Here is a 23,576-nt window from a genome sequence, read left to right as displayed (position 1 = left end):
TTGCTGCCTTTTTTAAAAAATTATTATTTTAAAGTAAGTCCTGCTGACATTATCATGTATTGTGCACAGCATGGAGAGCTATGAAGCACAACATCTCTCATATGCTCAAGTTTTGCAGGGGCAAAGCACTGTGGCATTGATCTGAGCCAGAGGTTGCAATCATTTGCAAGAGGCATTCATACTGTTTTTTTTTTTTTTTTTTTTTTTTTTGTGGGGGGGGAGAAATGGGAAGGAGGTACAGACCCTGACCCCTCCAGCTGTGTAGATGTATGAGACATCAGGTGATAGATACATGGCAGGACAATGAGCGCCCTGGCTTATCTTTTGGCATAGCAGGACTGTCTTTATCTTCTTACACACAATTTAAAAAAGTTTGCAAGTCATGCAGACCCTACTACAAGCACAATGCACCAGCTTGTAAAAAGGTACTGACATAAAAGCTTCTGTTTTTCTAGTTACTAAAACTGCAATTCAGGAAAGCTCTTAATACACATCAGATTTTAGATTTTTCTAAGCAGCAGGATTTTGCTACCTTCCATGAATCAAATCTTTCTTTGGGCACTAGTAATAATGAGAAAATATGGCTGAGAGTGTGATGTGCAATGAAATGAGCAGGTCTGGCACCAAATTCCAAATGGCAAGGCTGGTAGCATTCCTCAGAGCCTGTTCTTGTTAGACATCATTGGGTCAGCTCTACAAAAAAGCACACCCATTCACTGCACTATTGACCTGTTCTCAGCTATCTAGCTAGAATTTTACAGTCTTCAGAAGGAAGCATGATAAAACGTAAACTCACAGCTTATGCCAAAAACTTACTTAAATTGCAAAACTTCATTTCCACCCAATAATTTATACATCATACTTGTGAAGTTAATCACAAGAGTAAGTTAACTTCAGTAAGTTAAGATAAATATTGGAAAAAAAAGTAAGCTAAAAAAAGTAAGCTAATGGCAACCAACAATGCTGAAAACACTGAGGCCTGAATCATACTGAAATGGAGCAGACCTCAAACCTTCATTGGTTTACAATTTAGGACTTCTCATTTATCTGCCCCTTTTTACGAGGGGTAGATTTCAGCTTTCTTGCACCAGATGCTTGGATTTTCCCAGATTTTATAGTAGTGACAGTATTTGAAATTATTTATTAGTGCCTGTAAAAATCATTTGCCTGTGCTGTGTTCTGGCAAATTAAAATCATTTTATTTTACAGGATTTAAAGCCATCAAGGTAATGAATTTTTAATAAATAAATAATAAAACCAATACATACCTTTTGCTCTCAGGTTGCCTAACTTGCGTCTCAACATGTTAGCGCCATCCTTGAGACATAAAAGGTTAACAGAGATGTTGTCCAGAGAAGATTAATGCAGCTCAGGGTACAGCATCTACCCCTCAACAGTTGAGCACTTTGCTTCTGCTGCAACACTGGAGAGGCTCACGTACATCATTTCCAGCCTGCCAGCACAGTGCACGTTTGTGGTATTTGTACAGAACTGAACTACTGCTCATCATGTAAACATGAAAAACAAAATTGAATTAGAAGTTTGATCCAGCAGCACGAACAAGAAATATGTACACAAAACCATGACTGTAAGTGAGGCTTTAACTTAGGGTTCCCTTGTACAAGGTGGATGTGGATCTTAACATACTCTAATTTCAAGAGGAATTTAAGCGGGTGTAACCAAATAATATAAGGTTCGAGCTCCACCCTTTCTAATGTATCAGTTCTTAGGACAATGACGATCAGCACAAGGTGTTCCTTGCCCTGGGGCTCCTCTTTGGATTCACATCCTTCTTTTGCAGTGGTCTGAATTACCCTGTCAACAAAATAGGGAAAACAAAACAATAAAAGAAATCCTGTAAAAATACAAATGTAAACTTCTACCCACCTACCACTCCTCACAGGTATCTTGGGAGGAATACTCAGTATAGCTGGAAGAAGATTTATTTACAAACACAGTATACAAGCCTGAAAATAGAGCACCTAGTTTTTTCCCCCCATCTACAGGAAAGATCAGACAGAGGGAAGACAACCAATACCGAGTTAAGATGTCTCAGTCCTGTGAGATGATAGGAAAAGCTATGTATAAACAGAAAATATGATATGTATAAGCATTAAATATGTAAAACAGGGATCATTTAATGATTTTACTTTGTCACATATAAACACAATACTTGTATGAATTCAGTCAACAAATGTCAAGTGTTCAGCTTTCTGGCTGCACTCTAACTGATTCAATTGGCAACTCACCAAATGCAGCCTAGATGAAAAGTCTAGTGTCTTTTCCGAGACTCTACAAAGATATAGTAAAGATAAAGCAGTACAGTTATAAAACTTCTAAATAGAAACGATGGTTGTGTATTAAGAAATATTCACAGGGCTTCAAAAAAACAAACAAAAAAAAAACAAAACACCGAACAGACTTAAAGATGCAGTCTTAGAGAATTAGATACAATGTCTGGATAAGGTTGAAGTCCTAGCTGTTTGTTGTCTTTCAACTTTTGTATTATAATTCTGGCAAATTCCTCTCCGTGGCTATCTGAGGTATCGAGTAGTTGTCGGACTTTTGATGTCCTTGTTGGTTTGGTGCTTATAAGTTCATAGTCTTCTTTCATGAGTAAAAATCTTGATAGAAGAGCATCCAGTGACTGATTCAAACATGCTTCGGTCATCTGATCAATAATTTCTTCTCTTTTACTTTGGATCCATTGATGAGCTACATTCTGTTGCATTGTCTCCAGAACAAAATCTGAGATTAAGGAGGATTAAAAAAAAAAAAAAAAAAAAAGATTAATATTTTCACACTTCTTGTTAATAAATAGTGCCATAAAACACAGAACGAGCTGAAGGAGAGCTGGTAAAAAGCTTTTTTTTTTTTTTGATTAGATATTCACTTAATTATTATCTTACATTCCACATTTAAAATGTTGTGAGTTGCCAAATTTGCTGGTTAGAATATAATTTTTATTCCAAATCACAGAATAATTTAAGTTGGAAGGAACCCTCACCTGGTCCAATGTTCTACTCAAAGCTACCCAAAAATAAGTCAGGTGTCTCAGGGCCTCCTCTGGGTGAATTTTGAGCACCTCCAAAAATGGAACTTCTATAGACATAGACAAACTATTCTAGTGTTTGACCCAATTTGGTAATAAAAAGAGAGAGGTGCTAACTTAGCTTCAATAAAAATCCCTCTGGGAAGTGTACTGAAAAAGCCTGTGTAGCTTCCAGCATATATTCCTCAAGTTGAGGATTTATACAGTGAAAAGGTACAGATCCTCGTATTCCCAGGAGTCCCCCACCACAGCGGATCCAAGATTCTGTGCAGAAGGCTGTAGAAAGCTTTGTCTCTTCCCTTGACATTTTTCAATTGTTTCTGGTTTACTCTCAGAAAATAATTTTTAAGTAAATGCGTCCAGATAACCCACTCACAGTCTCAGTCAATGTGTTTTCCAGTCTCAAGTGCCCACAGTAATCCTAACTACTCTTAGTGTTATATGGATGAGAACCCCTACGCTGATAAATGCCTGCCCCACATCTGTCTGTGAATTCAGACAACCTCTCATACCCCTATTCCTTTCCTCTAGTTTCACAGGTGAAAAGGCTTAATGAAACAAAGCACATGCCACTTCTTATAAGAAGTTATAAGCTCCATTTGAAGCAAATTTAAAGGAAATAGTTTAGGTCATGACAGACTGCTAGAAGTATGAGGCATTTAAAACTGACTTACAGAATTGTCAAGATTTGGATGAATTTAGACGGCTTCAAAAAAAGCACTTCACATTTCAATGTGGAACTTTATTAGCAATTGTAAGTTTCAGCAGAGGGATGATGCGGCAGATCTTTATAAAATTCCACGTTATTGTGTGGCTCGTAAAAAGTTCTCTGAATAACTTATCAGGTATTAGTTTCTTTTTGTTATCACTCTTTTGGAAGCACACTTTTTGCAGTTACTTGACGCACACGAAAACTATCCAGTGTATCTCAACTAACACAAAAGATTGTTAAAGGTGAGATGCTGCTTCTATTTGCCCCAGTGTTACTAGGCAGAGTGGCAGGCCTAAAAAGTGGCCGTGGCAGGCCATGAGATTAAAAAAAAGCTAGAGTTTAATTTTTTTCTTCTTTATTCTGCTGGATTGTAGCACTGCTACAGCAGTAGGGGAAAGGAGAAACAACATTAATAAAGAGAATGCTCCCAAGGCAGCAGGAATTAAGTTTGCTTAAAATGAAAGGAAAAAAACTAGGAACTACAGCTACATCTTCTATGCCACAATTTACATTATTTTTACTTATTCTGTAATAGAAGGCTACAAGGACAGAATCACTTGCATTCTTGATTTGCAGCATGCTTTGTTTGCATTTTACAGATGAACACCAGTTCCAGTTTCCAATTCATACATGCATATATTCAATATTGCTATAGGACTTAGAATTAAACCAGTGTTTGCTGTACCTGAAGGAATTGGTGATGTCCGCAGCATAGATGATGAGGAATTTGAGGGAACTGAAATACTCTTGTCAGATGAGGGAAGGTAACTGTATGGGTGCACAAAAACCTTGGCACTTTGAGTTACGGAGAGATTTTCATCCACGCTCTGACAGCTGAGAGAGTGTAGACTACCAGAATCTCCATCTTAGGAAAGAAGAAAAAAAAGCTGTAATACTTCTACATTCGTTATGCTTGCAAAATACAATATTTAGAGCAATTCTATAGCACAAATTGTAAACAACCTAACATCATTTCAAATACAGCACACTATTCCTTCAACTCAGCTTCTCAGCACATTCATCTCCCTTGTCTTTTACCAGGGCTTGTGTTTTTGGGGGTCTTGTTTTATTTTCAAAGAACACAGAGAATAACTCCAGTAGATGTGAACTGTCAAAGCTCTGATGGACAGAAATTTGATGTGGGGACTATAAGAACAGAGTAATTCCTGAAGTGTTTGCAAAGAAGTCTGAGTCAGCATGAAAGCTGACTAATTTATTTTTATGAAGTTTGGTAGTGTAACAAAAGTGGAAAGATTAGAAATGATTCAGGTGGAGGGAAAGAAAATGAAGACCAATGAAGACATTCAGTGGAATGTGAATGGAAGGTTTTGATAGTCTGATGAAACAGCATATGATATCAAGAAAGCTTTGTGTAAAATTTTTGAGAAAAGGGAAAGAAGGATTTTTATCAGGTGGGGAACATAGTTTCTACTTTTGGATTTTAATTGAAGAAAAAAAGATGATGATGGATACAAAAGCAGCAGTTGGAGAGAAGAGATGACAAACAGCTGATCAGAAACAAATTACAGGGCATATACCCCATTCTGCACAGTTTTCATTACAGACTTCCACAGTCTCACTTGACAAAGAGCTTTGGCGATGTGAACTAAGAAAAAGATACTGACATAAGAATTCATGAAATCATTTAATAAGATGTCGCTCAATGCGCGATTTGGGATTTATGGTTATATAACAAATGTGGGACTCTGAAGGTGTATGCTTAGATGGGAATGTTGACCTGTCGCTGTAAAGAGCGGGAATAGGAAAATGTGAAAAATACACTAATTATTTAAACAGAACTAAAACTCATGATTCTAAGTGGACTAGAATTCATAGTAGCTAGTATTTTATTTCGTGAAAGACAAAGAAAGTAAGCAGGGCAGAACTATGTACTGAGATGTGATATATCTGCTGCCTGAATGAGAAATTATAAGGAGAGAACTGATATGAGAAAAAAACTTCAGAAAAGGATTTTAAAAAGTCCTGCAGGGCTAGATTGTTCTAGATCTCTAGGCAAACACATATCTCTAATAACAGAATAACAGTAGAGACAAAACTACTGGAATTGTACCAGTATGAGAGAATGACCCTGACCAGCAACCACAGCTTAAAACAGAAGAAAAAACATGCTAATGAAGTTTGCCAATGTTATTTAGAAAGAACAGGCTAACCTAGGTTATTCAGAAAGAACCTACTTGTACACAGAAGTAAAAGCAGTGGAAATTCAGTAGCAAAAAATATGATATCTAGCTTCAAGCAGTGCCTGGTGATTTGCAATTGATGTGAGGGGAAAAAAAAAGAGGTAATTATTCTGTAACAGAGGACAATGTGAGAAAAGAAATTCTAACATATATTAAGCAAAGTTTCTATTTCAGACAGAAAATAGTTGTTACACCTCTTTTATAATATTAAGTACAGAGGTCAGGTAGCTGTCTTAGTTTAGTAATTTAAGTTAGAAGATGCACAGAAAGTACTAGCAGGATACAATGATAATGAAGTGTTTTATTTTACAAAAGGACTTCAGAAGTGTTTATCCTGTTTATCTACTAAAACAAAGTGTAGTAAGAGATTACTCTCTACATTGGAAGTAAAATGGGAAAAGAGGGAAAGAACTATTTAAACCTAAAGCAGTACTCAAGAACACATGTGTATAAGCTGACTAGAAAAAAGGCTATTGGGCAAAGTAATAACATACACTTTTACTGGCAAATTGATTGGTTTATAAATGTTGTTCTATGAAATGAATGCCTGCAATTATAAAAGAATGAACTTGAAGGCCCAGGAGGTACTTTCTAGACACCATACCAAACTTATGTACAGGTAGGTCTTCAAATTCTAAGAGTGACTAGGAAGTTGTAGATGGAAACATAATTTCGTTTTCAGAACATACCAGTGCAGAAGCAAGTCATAAAATGAGATGCTGCTCCTGTCAGTATCTGTTTATATGGATGCATGGTTTGAAGGCATTATATAATTTTAGAATATAGAAAATGTCCCACTTAGAAGGGACCTTCAAAGATCATCAAATCAAAGTGCCAGACCACTTCAAGGCTAACCAAAAGTTAAAGCACACAAATAAAAGCATTGTCTCTTGAACACTGACAAGCATGGGGCATCATCCACCTCTCTAGGAAGCCTGTTCCAGTTTTTGACCACGCTCAAGGTAAAGAAATTTTTCTTAATTTGAACCAATCCAAAGAGGCAGAGCTTTGTGCCTCTCCCACTCGTCCTGTAATTGGCTCACAGAGGGAAGAGACCAGCAGCCCCCTTCCCTCCCCACTTCCCTTCCTCAGGAAGTTGCAGAGAGCAATAAGGTCGCATCTTGGCCTCCTTTTCTTCAGACTAAACAACCCAAGTGTCCTCAGCCTCTCCGCACAGGACTTGCCTTCAAGCCCTTCTACCAGCTCTTGTTGCCCTTCTCTGGATGTTCAAGTACCTTAACATCCTTTTTATATATGTGGGCACATTCATCAACTGCAATATAAAACCTCATTCCTGAAAGGAGAAAATACCATGTTCCCAAAAACGCTCAGTAGAATCCTAGAACAATAGATGAATTCCTTGAATGAAATAAAGAGACCTGCTTAGATTTGCAGTAAACATGCTCGCCTGAACATGAGCCAGCAATGTGCCCAGGTGGCCAAGAAGGCCAACAGCACCCTGGATCAGGAATAGTGTAGCCAGCAGGACCAGGGAGGTGATTGCCCCCTTGTACTCAGCTCTGGTGAGGCCGCACCTCAAGTACTGTGTTCAGTTTTGGGCCCCTCACTACAAGAGGGACATTGGGGCCCTGGAATGTGTCTAGAGAAGGGCTACAAAGCTGGTGAAGGTCCTGGAACACAAGTCCAGTGAGGAGCAGCTGAGGGAACTGGACATGTTTAGCATGGAGAAAAGCAGGCTCAGGGAAGACCTTACTGCTCTCTGCAACTACATGAGCGTTGGCCTCTTCTCACAGGTAACTAGTGATAGGACTAGAGGGAATGGCCCCAAGTTGCTCTATCAAAATACATTGGGTTTGAACAGTCATTGTCACAATTCCATTGATTCTAATTGCTGTTAGAAAATAGGGGTTTTGTAGCTACAGGCATTACAGTATCTCTACACACATACAGCAACATCTAAGCAGTAACTCTATAAAGGACCACCAACTGATCAGTCAGTTTAATTGTACCACCACAGTCGATCTCCACAGGAAAATTTGGCAACTTAGAACAAAACCCAGCAGCAACGAGGGCTGACATTTACCATTATGGTCAAGTATTGAAATGGGCTGCCCAGGAAAGCGGTGGAGTCCCCATTCCTGAAGGTATTTAAGAGACGTAAAGACATGGCACTAAGGGACATGGGTCTTGGTAGAATATCTCCAGTTTTGCAGTGTCCCAGCACACTTTTTGATACTCTATAGCAGTACAGTTAATCGTCTCGTCTGCTTTCATACCAATGGTCCCCACAAAGCCAAAGGATGCCCTATTCTTTTGGAATATAAGTTTACTTTCTTTCAAAACCTAAATGCAGTTTTAATTTCATAATGTATTGCTATTCAATCTGAGTTCAAGAGCTTTTTTCTGGCTTCTGATGTCAGCAAAACCTCAAAACTGAATTTTGCCTAGGAATTTTGCCAACTTTTAGTTGGCAGAGGTGATAAATACAAAAGATACATGTATGTGCAGACACTTCTGCAAGCCAATCTCTTTAATAAAGCCTTTTTACTGATTGAATGAGAAATGATCTGGAGGTTGGGCTGTATTAGAAACTTTCAGTTTACTCAGCTTTAAGAGCAGCTCACAATATTTAGCCTTTTTATATTTAGAAGTACTTTACAAATGATTAACTAAACTGCCAAGATGAAGAGACAAGCAAATGCTATTGCTGTGATCATGGCCCTGAAAAGGAAAACTAGTGCTGTGAGGATTTGTCAAGTGACAGGAACATAAAATCAGAGCTAAAATACATTAGTTTTTCAGCCAGAGTACTAAGTTGACAGTAATAAAATATGTCTCTTTTCTGATATAAACAGATATCCAATAATCTACTATGCAAATTCAGTGTCACAAAGGGAGCATAAAGCTGTGATGGCAAATTAAGTTTATATGAAGTCATGAGCATCTACCTGATGAGAGGATATTATACTTGGGAATAGACTTGAGTCTTGATATATCTGGAGAGATACTTCGAAGGGGAAGTGCATCACAGTGTATGGAGGCAGAACATGTTTCCTGAAACAATTCCAGTTACACAATGAAAATTAATACATTTAATAAATAAATGTACATTAAATAAATAAAAAGATGCAATGATTTACCAAGTACCTCCTCATCACTCTTTTCCCTATTCTCTAAATACTCAATAGACAGCACAATTAGAATACACTACGACAAAAGAAATATATGTAATCCTAATACTTCTGTTTTTCCAGAGCAGACAGCAATTTTGTGTATGAGTTTAACTATTAGTAAGAATCAAAAGAAACAGCACTAAGAACCAAAATTTACAAACAAATCCATATGACCCTATGTAAGCAAGCTACACAGAGGTGTAAGGAAGCAGAAGACAATCACTCGCAGACGCTGTGCTGGATTCATCCTGGAGCAGATAGATGCTTTTTCCACACTTAGAGGATATACCAGATGTACCCTTCTTTTTTCTGCTTATTGAGCCTTTCCTATCTTCACTTATATGGCTGTGTACATGACGCATCCCAGCTCAGTGAACACATTTTACACCTTTCCTGACTGCACAAGAAAGTAAACTGCAAAACCATCCCCCTCCCCCGACCCTTACTAAGATATCCGCCTTCGAAGCTCTCAGGATTTTTAATGATTTTGACATACCAGGGAAGGTCCAAATTCAACATGCAAAATATTTACCTCTTGGGGATTCAGAGGTATATTTAGAGATGTTTTCTCCACATCTGTTTTCTTTCCACTCTTGTGAATACATTGCGATTCATACTGTGACTGAAAGAGATGTTTTTACTTGTATTAAGTTTCTGATCTGTTTAAGCTTGATACAGGACTAGTTGAATAATAATGGACATTATATTTCGTTTAGCAAAGAAAAGCAGAAGTTGCCAATTTATTTTACCAACTCATGACTGTAACAAAAGCTACTTACCTTTGATCTCTTTAAGAGAATTACTGCTTCCAGCATAGCAATTTCATCAAACGTTCTCAGGACTGGTTCAAGGTCTATTAAACACTCTAAACAAAGAAACAATGATTTGCTGAATGATTTAATATGGAAGTCTTCATATTGCTAAAACTGCTTCCTTATATTTGTAAAACTTATTTCTTTATTAATACATACCAAGCTACACATGATACTAAACAGAAGTTTCTTGCTTTCACCTGTTACAACAGTTTTGTATCACTAAAACCAATCCTGATTTGGCCACCTCAGCAGCCTGGATTCGGGACTGTCCCAGAGTCCAAGTCTTGCATTCCTGGAATGGACAGAGTGATGGATTTGCTGTTTAGAGCTTAGTGATATGGTTTAGTGGAGGACTTGTTAGTGTTAGGTCAGAGGTTGGACTAGGTGATCTTGCAGGTCTCTTCCAACCTTGATGATTCTGTGATTTCAAGACAGACCCAACAAGCTTGATCTGTTAAATGGGACCAAAACGTGCAAGACCTCAGAATAAGTTGTTCTACTCCCATCCGAGTAGTGGTACAAAGAATTATGAGGAAAAAAAAAAACAAATCAAACAACAAAACACCACAGCAATATTCAGAAAAGATGCTGTGATGGAAGACCAGAGGAAATGGTGATAGTCAAAGCACTGACCTACCACATCCAGTGAATCCAAGTGATAGCGTCTGCATGCTCACTAAAGGCAGTAAATCACAGAAGCTAACATCATCTGTCTGCATAGGGAGCCACATGACAATTCAATAAGCAAGTGACAATACGTGCAATGCTCCCTTGTCTTTCAGTGCTGAAAGATTTGTGAAATTAAGTATTTCAAATTTGAGGATGACTACTATACAAACATCTCTGAGACTGGGCAAATATAACAAGATGTCAGTGAAGGGGGACAGCATGTAACAACTACTGCATTTCTATAAACTCCACTGATTCAGCAAAACCCATCTGCAGTACTAGAAATACATTACACTGCATTCTTATTAATGTATTTTTATTTTTTATTACAGTTTTACCATACTCCTCCCACATTAAGTGTTTTTCACTGGCAGCTTCAAGACATTAATTCAGTAGTGGGATTCTTATTCTCTTGTGTCAGCTAACACTGAGTCTAGAGGCTTGGCATGCCATTTTCCGCACTGAGGTACAAGGATTGTTAATTTTTATTGATTTTAATTAAAGTGCAGGTTTCAAGACTGCAGAATCAACAGAATTACAGACCTGTGCAGAAACATGACGATAAATCCTTGTCCCTTCTTTATATGGGTAACAGTTAGGTTAACCAAGCTTTTCTATTTAAAGTTTATTTTAAAAAGTAGGGCTTGGGTGTTTCTTTTTCCCCTGTTTTATTGTAATTGCAAAATTTCCCAATCAGTGAGCTTTACTTCCCTTAATTTTGCAACAGTTTTGTAACTTCCTCTTTCTTTTTATGATAGTAAAGTAGAGGAAAAGCAATGTATGTTTCTTTCAAAGACCATCTTACTACAGGCGCTGCACTAATAACAGAGCCGAAGACAGCTCATGCTGTAGTCATATCTTAGGTAATTATCCCTTCTGTGTGACCACAGACTTCGGCTGCTATTTTATTTTGGGTATGTGACAGAGGAAAGCAAGAATATCTACGTAAATGCTATGATTTGTTCTTTCTGATTTTAGAAAACATTATAAGTTGGTTTATTTACTTGGAAAAAAATCCACAATTTAAAATTATACAAACCAGATACACAACAAAATACACTAACCTTTCGTAACGTTCTTAATGCAAAAACAAAAATCGTTTTAAAGAGGACATGTAATTAATTCAAACTTTGAAAATAAAGATACTCAATTTGTTTGGCTGTGTGTCTTTTTTTTTCTTCAGCCAAGCTGATCCATAAAAGTGAAGTTATGGACATTTCTTGTTGAGCTGTCTGACCAGCAATTTTCTAATACTTTCCAATTCAAAGGAATTATGCCGACTAAGGTTTTAAAAATAACAAACTTCTATTCATCAAATCTTCAAGTGAAACATTAAGATTGCTGTCCTGCTTGTAAAATAAAATAAAAATTTAGAAAAAAAATAGAGGTATTTCAGATGGGAGTTATTGCATTTTCAACCTAAGCAGTGAGAAACTCAAAATAAAGGATTGCTTAATCCAGAGCTCTTTGTGCTGTTTTACACTTGAATACTTTTAGTAACTCTCATATTGTATTTCTTTTGTCTCTCCACAGTGATCCAGCATTCCCTGCATAATTAGGATTGCATTTTCAAAAGAAGTAGGAAGGCACTTCTTAGAGCACACTCAAATTAAACAAGCACAGCTGGGCAGCTGCTTGAACCACTGCTAGCTTTACTACAATGATATATGTGACTACACCAACCTGGTAATGACTTTCAGCCAGTTCTCATGGATTACCTTTATGTAACGGCCAAACAAGAGCCAAAAGTCACCAAAAAATTAGGCAGCTTTTCACGTAAGGGGAGTAAATCTGGACCCAACATACACCAATCATGCCAGTTAAGCATAACAAACCTGGGGTTGCTATATCGAAACTGAACTTATTCAGTTCATATACCATGCCACTCTAATCTCTGCAAGCTTGCCCTTCAATCTTAGGTTCTAAATTTCGAAATTTGCTGTAGAAAGGCTGCAAGTATCTATATTTAATCTCATAGACAAAAAGCTAAGCAGAGGAAATATGAAAAGAGAACATTACATGTGTGGCATCAACCTGCTCCTTCTGAATATGGGAGGCGGAAGAATCAAAGATAAAGTCCCAGTGACAAAGATTTATACATGCAAACACAAGGTGAAGGCACTACAGCTCATCTGATGAGCAATGATTTGCTGGTATGTTTGCAGGCTGGCTTACAAATCCCATAGTATTCACACTACATATTTTACCTTTTTTCCCCCCTTCCTGTGAATAAAAAATTAAAATGAAGTCTTCCCTTCAAAATAAACTGAAAAAAAAAAGAAGCAGAAGTAGTAAACCATGCTACCTTTTCCTACAGGAAAATTAGAGACAGCAAATGCAGGAGACTCTAACTAACAACTCAATTTTACTGCACATGTAGCTCCATTCACAAATTTGTTTATAGGCATAATGGAAGCAGACAAGTATCCTATCCCATGCAACGTGACTGTGCAGATGCATCTTTTGTCATCTTTACCATTTCCCTCTCGAGACTATAACCTTGCTCTGTTAGTACCACGTGAGACAGAAATCTGCCAATTTAAAACTATTTCCTCATTACTCAAGACAAACTTACTTAAGAATGATGGTCTTTCATCCGGGTTTTGTGCCCATCCACTTACTATCAATCTTATGACGAAAGCTCGATGAGGAATGTCCATTGATAAGCTTTCTTCACTTAAGTCTAGTCGCTGTCCTTGTGACACACTATACATTATCTGCAAGGGGTTTATAACTTCTGTCAAAATAGACATCGTGCATTCATTAGAAATATATGCAATATAAATAGCTTACTATAGGAGGGAAAGTTTAGATTTCAGCCATAGTATTTACAGTTCAACAAAATAAGGCTATGGTTTTTTTATTTAAGAAAAGTATTTTGAATTTATTAAATCAACACAAATTGGAAGAACAACACAAGGATGTTCTTCAACAGTCTTACAACCTGGATTATTACGAAGTAACCACTAAAACGTATAAGCTCCCAGGTACCCAGGTGTCAGGTTTAGCCTTCACACAAGGCCAGAAAAATAAATTACAGGAAAAGATGGCCTTACCTTCAAATGGCTGTTTCCTTGACATCACTTCCCACATAATAATTGCATAACTGTTTAAAGTGTAAAAAGTATGGAAGATATTATTTTAGATTGTCTACACTGATAAAACAATGTACTCAGCTTAGTATTTTATTAGAAACATTTCACTAAAATGATCCTGCATGGAACAAACTGGTCTGCCTGCTGATAAATACAATGATGCCCCAAACCTATGCAAACAAGCAGGAATTCTAATCAATGACTTCAGCTGGAACTAGTCAATAATTTTCAAGTACAGAAAAGCTACAAGGCAAAGCTACATGCCAGCCTCAGCCATTCTGTGAAGACTATTTTGAATGATAGCAAGACTGAACGCATATCTGCTCATTCAAACCAGTGATATTCTGTTTCATTCACATCAATGGGCCAGTGCATACAAATCTGCTCCATTTTTAGTAGACTAGTTACTCTCTTCAGTCGTCAGGACATATTAATATAAAGGCAATTCTAAAGAAGTTTTTAACTTAAATTAGATTATTTAAGTGCAACAGTGACATAAGTTATATATAAAAAAAAAAAATAAAAATCAATGCAGGTAAAACAAGTGAAAAAAAATAAAAATAATGTAAAGAAAACAAATCTGGCTTTTCTGTATAATCTTTTAAAATTAGTAATTCTAAGCCTAAAGTGAGGAAGCAGTATTTTTGCTCAAGAGTGTCATTTCCAATGTCAAACATACTTATAAAGCTACCTTCTCAACCAAAGTTTCTCATCATGTTTAAAAATTTTAAACATTTATTTAAAAAAAATGTAGATCTGAAATTGTAAAGCTTAATATTTAAAAAATGTAATCAAATTTCCATAGAAGCAGTTTTACAAAAATCGTAAGAAAAAAATGATACAATGCAAAGAATTATGTTTGAGTAAACATTCTTTTTAACTGCTGAAATAACTTTACACGAAGATAGTATCTTCCTAGATCACCAAGAAGTACCAAATTTTGGATGCGGGCTGTATTTAACTTCCTTGATACATTATAAAATTTAACAACTGCCACCTAGGCAAAAATGAAAAAAATTAAGAATGAAATAACTGAAGCTTAAAGTCAGTTGTTTAAACTAAGCTTTCCTAACTACTTATTCCATTCACAGTGCTTTGTTTTCAACGTCAATAATAATTTCAATTACTCTCAATAAGAACAGTCCTCCTTGTCAGAAAGGCTGCTTTTGATGCAGTCCTGAGAAATTCATGCAGGCTGATTTATTTGTAATGGCAAATTATTACTTGTAAAGGTTAATACTGCTTGGACGCTTTTTCTTTGAACATTTTTTTTTTCCTTTAGAAAGATCACAAATTTGCTTTAATATATCACCAACATTATTTTAACCGCTGTAGTCTATTAATCAGACACCCAGCCTTCCATTCAATTTGGAATCTCTCTATAATGAAAGGTTATTCTCTCTGTTCTGTAACACCACAGCATACCAATTCTTGCTGATATTCCCTTTACTGTATTCATGCTCTCCTTTCTTATTTCTGCTTCACAGCACTTCCTTCTGACCCTGGGCACATTCTGACCCGGGTGATATTCCTGTTGGTCATTTCCTTCACTGGCTCTTTACCTTCACATTTTCCTGCCTTGAACTTCTATCTGTTTTCCCTATGCTTTCTTACTTTCTCTCTCCTCAAATAATCTCTTTTCTTCTTAACAGTTTTCTAAGATCTCCTTACCTTTTATCTCTTATTTTTTTCCCACTCATTTGTTATTCTTCTGCCTGCAACTTTTTTTTCCTAACATTTATCTTCCTCATCTCCACTCCCTCATTAATACACAATCCGTACTTTCAAATCCTCTAAAATCAGAAGCTAGATTAGATAAACTTCACACTGCTACTTCTTTCTCCATAATACATTGGTATTCCTTTTCAATGTCTAGGGTGAGGAAAGCAGAATGTCAAAGAACTTTGTGTGCTCCTCAAGAGTAAAGGGATAATTTAAAGAAATAATGGTCTCTCTGGATGTCACTAAGTCCCTCCGAGGCTGATTTATCTTCCACCAAAACACAACCGTCACAGATAGCTGAAACTAAAGATGGTAAAGCACAACACAGATGGACTTTGTCACAGTGGTATGCCTCTTCATACCTCCTAAATCTCCATCTGCGTATGATAATTCCTTCCACAATTGCTCAAATAACCTTTGAGCTCTCTGAACCTCTTCAAATTAGCTGATCATAACTCTTAATATCCTAAAAGCCATTTCTGTTCTTAAACAGGTAGCCACCACTCTGCTACTTTCAGCTATGACTCAGAACTGACTGAAACAAATCTACCAGAACAATCATAAAGTAAGCTACTCCTTAAGTAGATCTCTATTTGGAGATAGTGAGAGACAGGAGATCACTACACTTCCTTCAACCCCATTACCCTGTTTTTTCTACCCCCTTTCAAAACAAACAAACAAACAAACAACATTTTTCTTCTTTCCTCCAAGTACATTTTGCCAATATGTTAATTGATACACACAAATTACAAAGGCATGTTAATCAAAGTAATGGAGTGAACATCTTTTTCCTCCCTACATTGCCTGCACGTATATACTCTCATTCAAAGGAACCAGTCTCCTCTGTCTCTTTACACAGCTTAAGCTCTCTTTCTAGTTTAAGCTCTGGAGTATTACACTTCTCACAGCGTTTCCTAGAGAAATGGGTGATCAACAATTCCACCTACCAATTGATTATTTTTTTCCTGATTCATTTTGCTTAGACTCTTTCAACATCACTGAAAATAATAAAATTGCTGAGAACATGTTAAAACTTAATTTCAGCAACTCAGATTTGATTCAGATTGCAAAGTCCCCTTGAGGACAGCACGGGTTACCTGTAGATATCATGTTTCACACTTGCCCGGGTTTTCTGACTGGGATTGTAATCTTCAGGTGGCATATAGATGATGGTCCCTCCTTCTGGCAAGGAAGTTTCACTGCGTGATTGCGACATGGATATGACACGCCATTTTGACATGCCAAAATCTGCAATCTGGAAAGGACAGAGCAGCTGTTCTAAGAACTGGATTTATCTGTTAACCCTTGTTACAAATTCCTCAAATACACCTGAAAGAACAGCTTGTTTAAAATCCTTAACCTGACACATAAAAAGTATGTGGCTGTCTTAACAACAGGAAACACCCGCTCCAGTGCAGAAAACATTCCCAGTTCATGACTCACACTATTCCTACAGCACTGCCCTGTCCTGTTGTTCTTTTAAGGATGGATTCACGTCTCTGTGGCTGGGGAAATCTATGGTGGAAGCCTGAGCTATATGAAAATCACTTTCTTTCACGGAAAATAAGCAAACCAAAAGACACTATTTCCAGCTCAGTGGCTGTCTTGATTGCACAAAGTTAATAAAGGTCATAATAGCTCTGTGCAACTTAGCCTGCACATATCCCAGGACAATTGCTTGTATGAAACAATTTTAGGACAGCCCACCTCATCCCCAGAACTATGAAGCATTAATCTCAGATTAACAAATTTGGTATTCTGAAATTCAGTGCTGCAAAAAGTCACCAAATATTCTGTTTATTGTGACCTCTGGGGCCATCCCAAAATAGTCTCCTTGTCCCTTTCTGCAGAGTTTACAGTACAACTACATCAAGAATTAACTGACTTAGTTAACACTCCCAGACATCCACCAGGCAGGATGTCAGACCAGGTTACAGGCAGGGAGATGCACAGCCAGAAGAATAAGACTGCTGGTGGACCTGCAGTGTTCAGCATACAAGGGAGAAAGATATGTATGTAGGCAGCAATGAGCTCTGGACTTGCCCAGCATTTGTATCAGAGCAAAATAATTTTCAGAGATGCCTGTGTGAGCAATTAACGTAATAGAAATAATCTTTCTGGAGAGTATAAACAATGCCCTTGTTTTCTTTACAACTCATGCACTGAACTTGCTGTTACAGGTCAGGTTATCTTGTTCATTCAGTTGATCTGATACAGTTGGAAGCACTCTATGAATGGTGTTGCTTTTATACACATACAACACTTTTCCTATTTAGAACATGTGACTTCCTTTTTTGCAATTCTTGCCAGCTGTCCTAAATTAGAGAACTGTGCTTCAGCCCAAAAAAACCTTTCTTCCAATTACTCTAGCAAAGCAACTGTTTATATGTGGTCAGGCAGTGAACCAGACCGCACCAGTGCTGCTAGATTATAAAAAAACCAAAAGTGTGGATTACTTGGGCCAGTTCCCGGTCAGGTTTATCAGGAAGCTCTAGAGATGGTGACACTGGCACAGCTGAGTGGGAGGAGGTATGAGCTGCTGAGGGCGTGAGTGAAGAGAATGCTGCGTAAGCTGCCTTGCTGCCAAGGAAAACGTCTTTGCAAGGGAGAAAGAAGAAAATCAACACTGCATCTTTGATCTTTGCTCAAATGACCGATGGATTCCTTTCATGTTAATTTAATCTTGAATGGCTACTGCTTCAGTTAAGTGTAATGTATCTTATTTCTTGTGTACATGAATAGTACATTCTACCAATGTAAAAAACAGAGGATCTGAAGGGAAAACAAAGCTTAATTTTTTGTTATTTTCATTAACAGAAGACCTCTTGCAATTATAGAATCACCTAACCGTTTTGTTAGAAGTACTTTTAGTCTCTTTTTCACATCATGGCAATAATATTTTGAAAGACAGAATGCAAGTTTTAAACTCATTACTTCTTCATGTATGTTTGCTTGTTCTAGCAGCATCAAAAGACCCATCTCAGCATGTTCAGATTTTGAAGTAGTTTTACATGTTCTTACACTACACTAACAGAATAAACGTGCATTTTGAATGATAAGCATCAAATGGTGTTAACATTAGAGTTTGTTTTTTCTGACCTCGAGAACTAACCTGCCTAAGCATGTCAAAACTTTCTATTTTCTACTCAGAAAGGGCCAGACATAGCTACCCGTGGGAGGCTGTCATCAGAAAGTGTCGCCACTATTGAGTAACACTGCTATAGTGGAAGCAGCACATATTCTGGAGTTCTAGTCTGTGTTTAGATGGATCAGAAATCCACACTTGAACAAAACAGAGCTTTCCAAAGAATTTGTAAGTTCTTTCTGCAAAGATAAAAATCAAACATCTGGCATACAGCTATGTCCCTTCTGCATGGCGACAACCCCACTCTTCTCCCTCAAAGTAATTAAATTCTCAAAGCAATTAAACACTTCGGCTCATTCTGGATGCTGAAAAACATAAGAATTAAATAACTCTACCTTGACATGAAACTCATCATCCAGCAAAATATTCTGGGTTTTCAAGTCATGGTGCAGCAATGGAGGATTCATGTTGTGCAAATAGTTTACTCCCAAAGCAATTTCATAAAGAATGCGGTATCTCAGGCACCAGGGAACGTCGGGATACATATCTTTCTGCCAAAATAAAACCACAAAACCAGAATATAATCCTCTGTTCTGATCTGACAAGATAACACAAAGGCTTTCATAATAATAAGAAAGTGAGTTGGACAAGCAGTAATCTTTTAAAACATATATTACATTAACTGCACATTGATACTGGCTAGCTGTTAAAACAAATACATAAATATTAATCATGCATGTTATGATGTTACACTTCCAATCCCCTAACATTCATACAGTTCATGACTGCTATACATAACTTGTATATAGGACATTTACCGCATTACTCATAATTACTCATATGGAAATATGAGTTACAGATGAACTGTACGAAACCTGTAAACCATGGCCTATGAGTACTGCACAAAGAAAGACACAAATCATACCTGCTACTAACATTTGGGGAAAAAAAAAAGTGGTGAAACTAACCACAAAACACTGCATTTGGAAATATAAGTACAGCAAAAAAGCGGGGAAACTCAAATCTTAAAAGTTACCTAAACACTATTGTATTTGTGTAAAATACAGAGCTGAGCTCTTTAAGGCATAGGCAGGCACTGATTAAGGGTACAGAAGGGACTGCAGTGCTATTGATACACAGCTGCAGTAGCTTTACATTAGCTTGGACCAGACTAATTGCAGCAGCTGAGTTCATTTCAGCCCAGGAGAAATTACTCCTGAGAGTAAGACCTGGTAGAAATATCTGTATCTGTTTAGATTAGCAATATTTGACTTCTATAAACATTTTTTCTTTTTTTAAATAAAGATTTAAATTCAGGAAACAAAGTAATCTTTTTGTGATATTTACCCTGTCAACAGCTCTGAAAGCCAGATTAAAGTAAGCACAAGTATTTCAGCTTCTAACTACAGAATAACTGAGATATTAAACATGAATATACACAATAATTCATCATTTAGCCTGTTGTAGATTACAGCATTACAGGAAAAAGTGCAATATAAATAAAGACTACTGAGTTTGGTCGCCCTTTGGGGGTACAGGAAGTCCATCTGATTTGAAGTATTACTAATAATAAACTTTACTACACTACTTCCCTTAAGTATGGAAATCACAGTCTATTTAAAACAATCAGGGACAATTTAATGACTTTGAGTACACTTACCCCATGTAAAAGCTCGTTTAGTGATCCATTAGTCATGTACTCCGTTACTATCCCAAGAAATTCAGGCTCATTGCAAATTCCCAAAATTGGCAGAATGTAACTAAACCTGGCTTTGTGCAGTATCTCTGCTTCTTTTAGAAGGTGGTTTCTATCACTTAAATAAAAAGAAAATAAAAGAAACAAAGAAAGAAGGTTAACATACCATTGCTAGGAAACTCCAACCAAATGTAAGCTTCCCTATATTCTGTTTAAAAAAAAAAATAAATTTATCTATATGCAGCAGCACCACCACCTTTCAGTATTGTTTCTGCACTGTGCTTTGATAACAAGATGCTTGCTATAAGACAACTCAGAATCTGCAAATACCAAACAACTTCCCTACTTTTGCTCTTCTATACAAGTATCTCTATTTCCACAACACATTTCACCCATGTTTCCAGTAAATAAGGATACAGTCAGAACTCCAGCTGGCACCATCCTGAGCAACCAGAACAGGAACAACCAACTACACCTGTCCTGTTTTACTGTCCGTCTTCAGACAGTGAGTGTCCACTATGGCCCACTATTTACCTCCTACAGAGTAGAGATCTTAATCTCATGAGTTTCCAGTATTTTAACTTAGAGGACGCTGGTGTGCACTAAAACAATACTGGTTAAAGGGATACACCTTTACCTTCTGAAGGAAAAGGAAGGACCAGCTATATTATGTTTTTGTGTAAATTGTTCCTTCAAATTTGACTCCTGTTTTGAATTGCCCTCTGGAAAAAAAACACTGATTGCATGGGGGGCAGAAAGAGACCAACACCTGAATTTGGTGGTGTGAATGCCCTTTGTTATTGCCAGATCTCCTCACAGGTGTGAATTTGATGCATCTTTACAACTTCAGACATTGTAGCATATGGTATGTGAGGGTCAAGTTATATTAAAAAATAAGTGTGCTTCTATCTCTGCAAATGGAAAAAAAATATATATATTTTTTCCATATTTTATATTTCAAATCATACTATATCTCGAATAGTATATTATAACTCAGAGAACATATATCTCAAACATACCACAGTGAGCATACTCAGACCACGAAGGAGCCTAAGAAAAAACTAATAAAAGATTTAGACTTTACACTAATGGGGGCTGGTACAGGTACAAGTACACATGCAGGATAACCAAACATGGGACTTTTACAGCACATCTAAGACTGAGCCGTTGGATGAGCCAGCCTGATTCAGCAGCTGTATGGCTGTACTGGGACAAGGCGGCATCCAAGCCAAGTCCATGCCCATCAGGACTCAGCACAGCACCCTACTGACCTGGTGATACGGCTCCCAGGTGAGAGCTGCCTTGTGCCCATCCAGCTCAGAGCACAGACCGACAGGTCCAAAGGGATGTGGACTGCTCAGTGTAGATGTAGCCCTCGCAAAGAAAAGGCCTTCAGAGTATATGGGGAAAAATGGAAGCCTAGAGAACTAAAGCCTGCTGCTTTTATGACAGCGAAAGTTAGAATTTAGTGGTATGTTAAATCAAGTCTGCTTGTTGGTCCTGGTTTTTGTGATGGAAAAAAGCTTCTATTTTGGGAAACTCTAGGTAGTGATCAAAGTAAGAAGTCAGTCTTCAGGAAAAGCATGGGACAAAACACATGGCTCCCTCCCTCTCTCTCTCTAGTAAAAAATAGGTTTGAGAAAAATTAGGGGTTTTCCCAGACCATGAGGCATCCCATCTGCATGGGATTCTGCTGTAACCGGGAAAGGAGTTGCAACACACGGAGGTTTATTCCTGCACCTCTATGTCACTTCACCTTTGCCTGCTCCATACCAGAGGGGCATTGAGCAATGCCTAAACCAGCAGGAGCCCACAGCGGCTCCCAGGCTGCCTTGCTGTTGGGCAGGTCGCACGCCAAATTCTGCGATACGCAGCACAGGCTTCCTGGTTGGAAGGATTAACTGCACCGTCAACTCTCTGGCCTTCCGTTCTCACGGCAGCTTTTTCAGGATGGTATGTTACACTGCCTACAGTACAACCCACAACTTACTCGCTGCAGAGACACAGAGCAGGTTTACTGCAGCTTTTGGTTATTCTTACGGTACTTCTGAGCTTTGTATGGTATATGGTTGTTAACTGAGTGGTTTTGATTACCTTGGTTGCCCTTTTTTGTCAAGTTTTCACAGGTTAGATGTCACACTGATCTAGATCCCAGCAAGGCTAAAAGTAATATTTACTGTTTTCTCCCAAGTGAGTTCAGAGAACGAATACTGCATTTCTGATTTGTGGGGATATAAGACTACATTTACATTAATGAAAATGAAACCAGTAAACTTAACAACAGCACAATGCTTCTGCTTAAAAACATAACTGAGATTTCGCTTCATTCTAGCAAGATTTCAGAGGTAAAGCCTGTGCATTACACACACCTGGGAAATAAGTTGTTCTAAGCCATCTAACCTCGTGTTTCATATTTTAGCATATTGAGTCACAGGACTAGAAGTCTTCTGGGCTAGCTTGTAACCTTTCCAAAAACCAAACCCCAAAAATTTGTTAACTGAGGAACAGCCGACATGTTTTTACACCCACATCCCACAGGTTTAAGTGTGCAAGCTCACAAGCACACACGTACACCCGTGTGTCTCAGCCACCTATCTGCCTGACACCGGATCAAAAAAACCTGAGGCAGCAAAGATGAAAGACACCTATAGAAAAAACAGGAGGCTACACCCTAAGGAGAGGCAAACTAGCATCGATACGGTTCAAAAATGGCATTATAGAGAGTGAAGGAGGCAGGAACAGCTGGAAAGCTGCTCCCTGCTGCTGGGGTGACAGCTCGGCCATAAACGCGCTGCCACCTGACCCCCGGGAAAAGGGAACGCGATCGCTACCAGCTGACGACCCAGTGAAAACCAGCAGTATGTAGGGGTCTACAAACCCGATATTTAACATTACGGCGAGACCTGGGGCGAAATCACCACCACCCCCTTCAGCACCCCAAGGGGAGGAAGCAACGGGGCCACCCCACGCCCCCCCCACCGCCCGGGCTGGGGCGGCCCCGCCGCTCCCCCCATGTCCCTCCGGACCCTCCCCAAATCCCCCCAACCCCCGGCACCCCCCTGGCCGCCCCGCTACCTGTCCAGCAGCGGCCCCTGCAGGCACTTGAGGGCCACCGGGACCCTCCAGTCGGCGTGCCGGGCGGCCGACACGGTGCCGTAGGCGCCGCGGCTGAGGAAGCGCAGGTCGGGCAGCTTGCTGGAGGGGACGGCGGGCAGGGAGCAGCTGATGGCGCCCGCCCGGCCACCGCCGCCCTCCCCGCCGCTCATCCTCGGCCGGTTCCAGGGCCGGGGCCGGCTCCGTGCTGCTCGTGGGGTGCCGGGGGCGGCCACGCCGTGTCTCGGCCGGCAGCTTGCGGAGCCCACAGCGCCCCAGCACGGCCGCCCCGGCTCGTCTCG

At 38.6% G+C, this 23,576-nt stretch overlaps 1 protein-coding gene across 1 annotated transcript; it reads right to left on the bottom strand.

Annotated features, from left to right (window-relative positions):
• Positions 1-1,927: 1,927 nt before the first annotated feature.
• On the bottom strand, positions 1,928-23,575 carry RIPK2 (receptor interacting serine/threonine kinase 2). Its single transcript, XM_084509654.1, has 11 exons — positions 23,257-23,575; positions 20,146-20,299; positions 18,881-19,036; positions 16,498-16,655; positions 13,640-13,689; positions 13,159-13,320; positions 9,879-9,964; positions 9,632-9,721; positions 8,875-8,980; positions 4,450-4,629; positions 1,928-2,748 (listed from the first exon to the last, which is right to left on the bottom strand). The coding sequence occupies exons 1-11, from the start codon at positions 23,445-23,447 to the stop codon at positions 2,423-2,425; spliced, it is 1,659 nt and encodes a 552-aa protein (XP_084365780.1). The 5' UTR covers positions 23,448-23,575; the 3' UTR covers positions 1,928-2,422.
• Between the last annotated feature and the right edge of the window lies 1 nt (position 23,576).

The sequence above is a fragment of the Aythya ferina genome (assembly GCF_964211825.1).
Source record: "Aythya ferina genome assembly, chromosome: 2".
In the NCBI taxonomy this organism is placed as follows: Eukaryota; Metazoa; Chordata; class Aves; order Anseriformes; family Anatidae; genus Aythya; species Aythya ferina.
The sequence above is the reverse complement of the archived record's forward strand: the minus strand, read 5'-3'. Positions and strand labels throughout refer to the sequence as shown.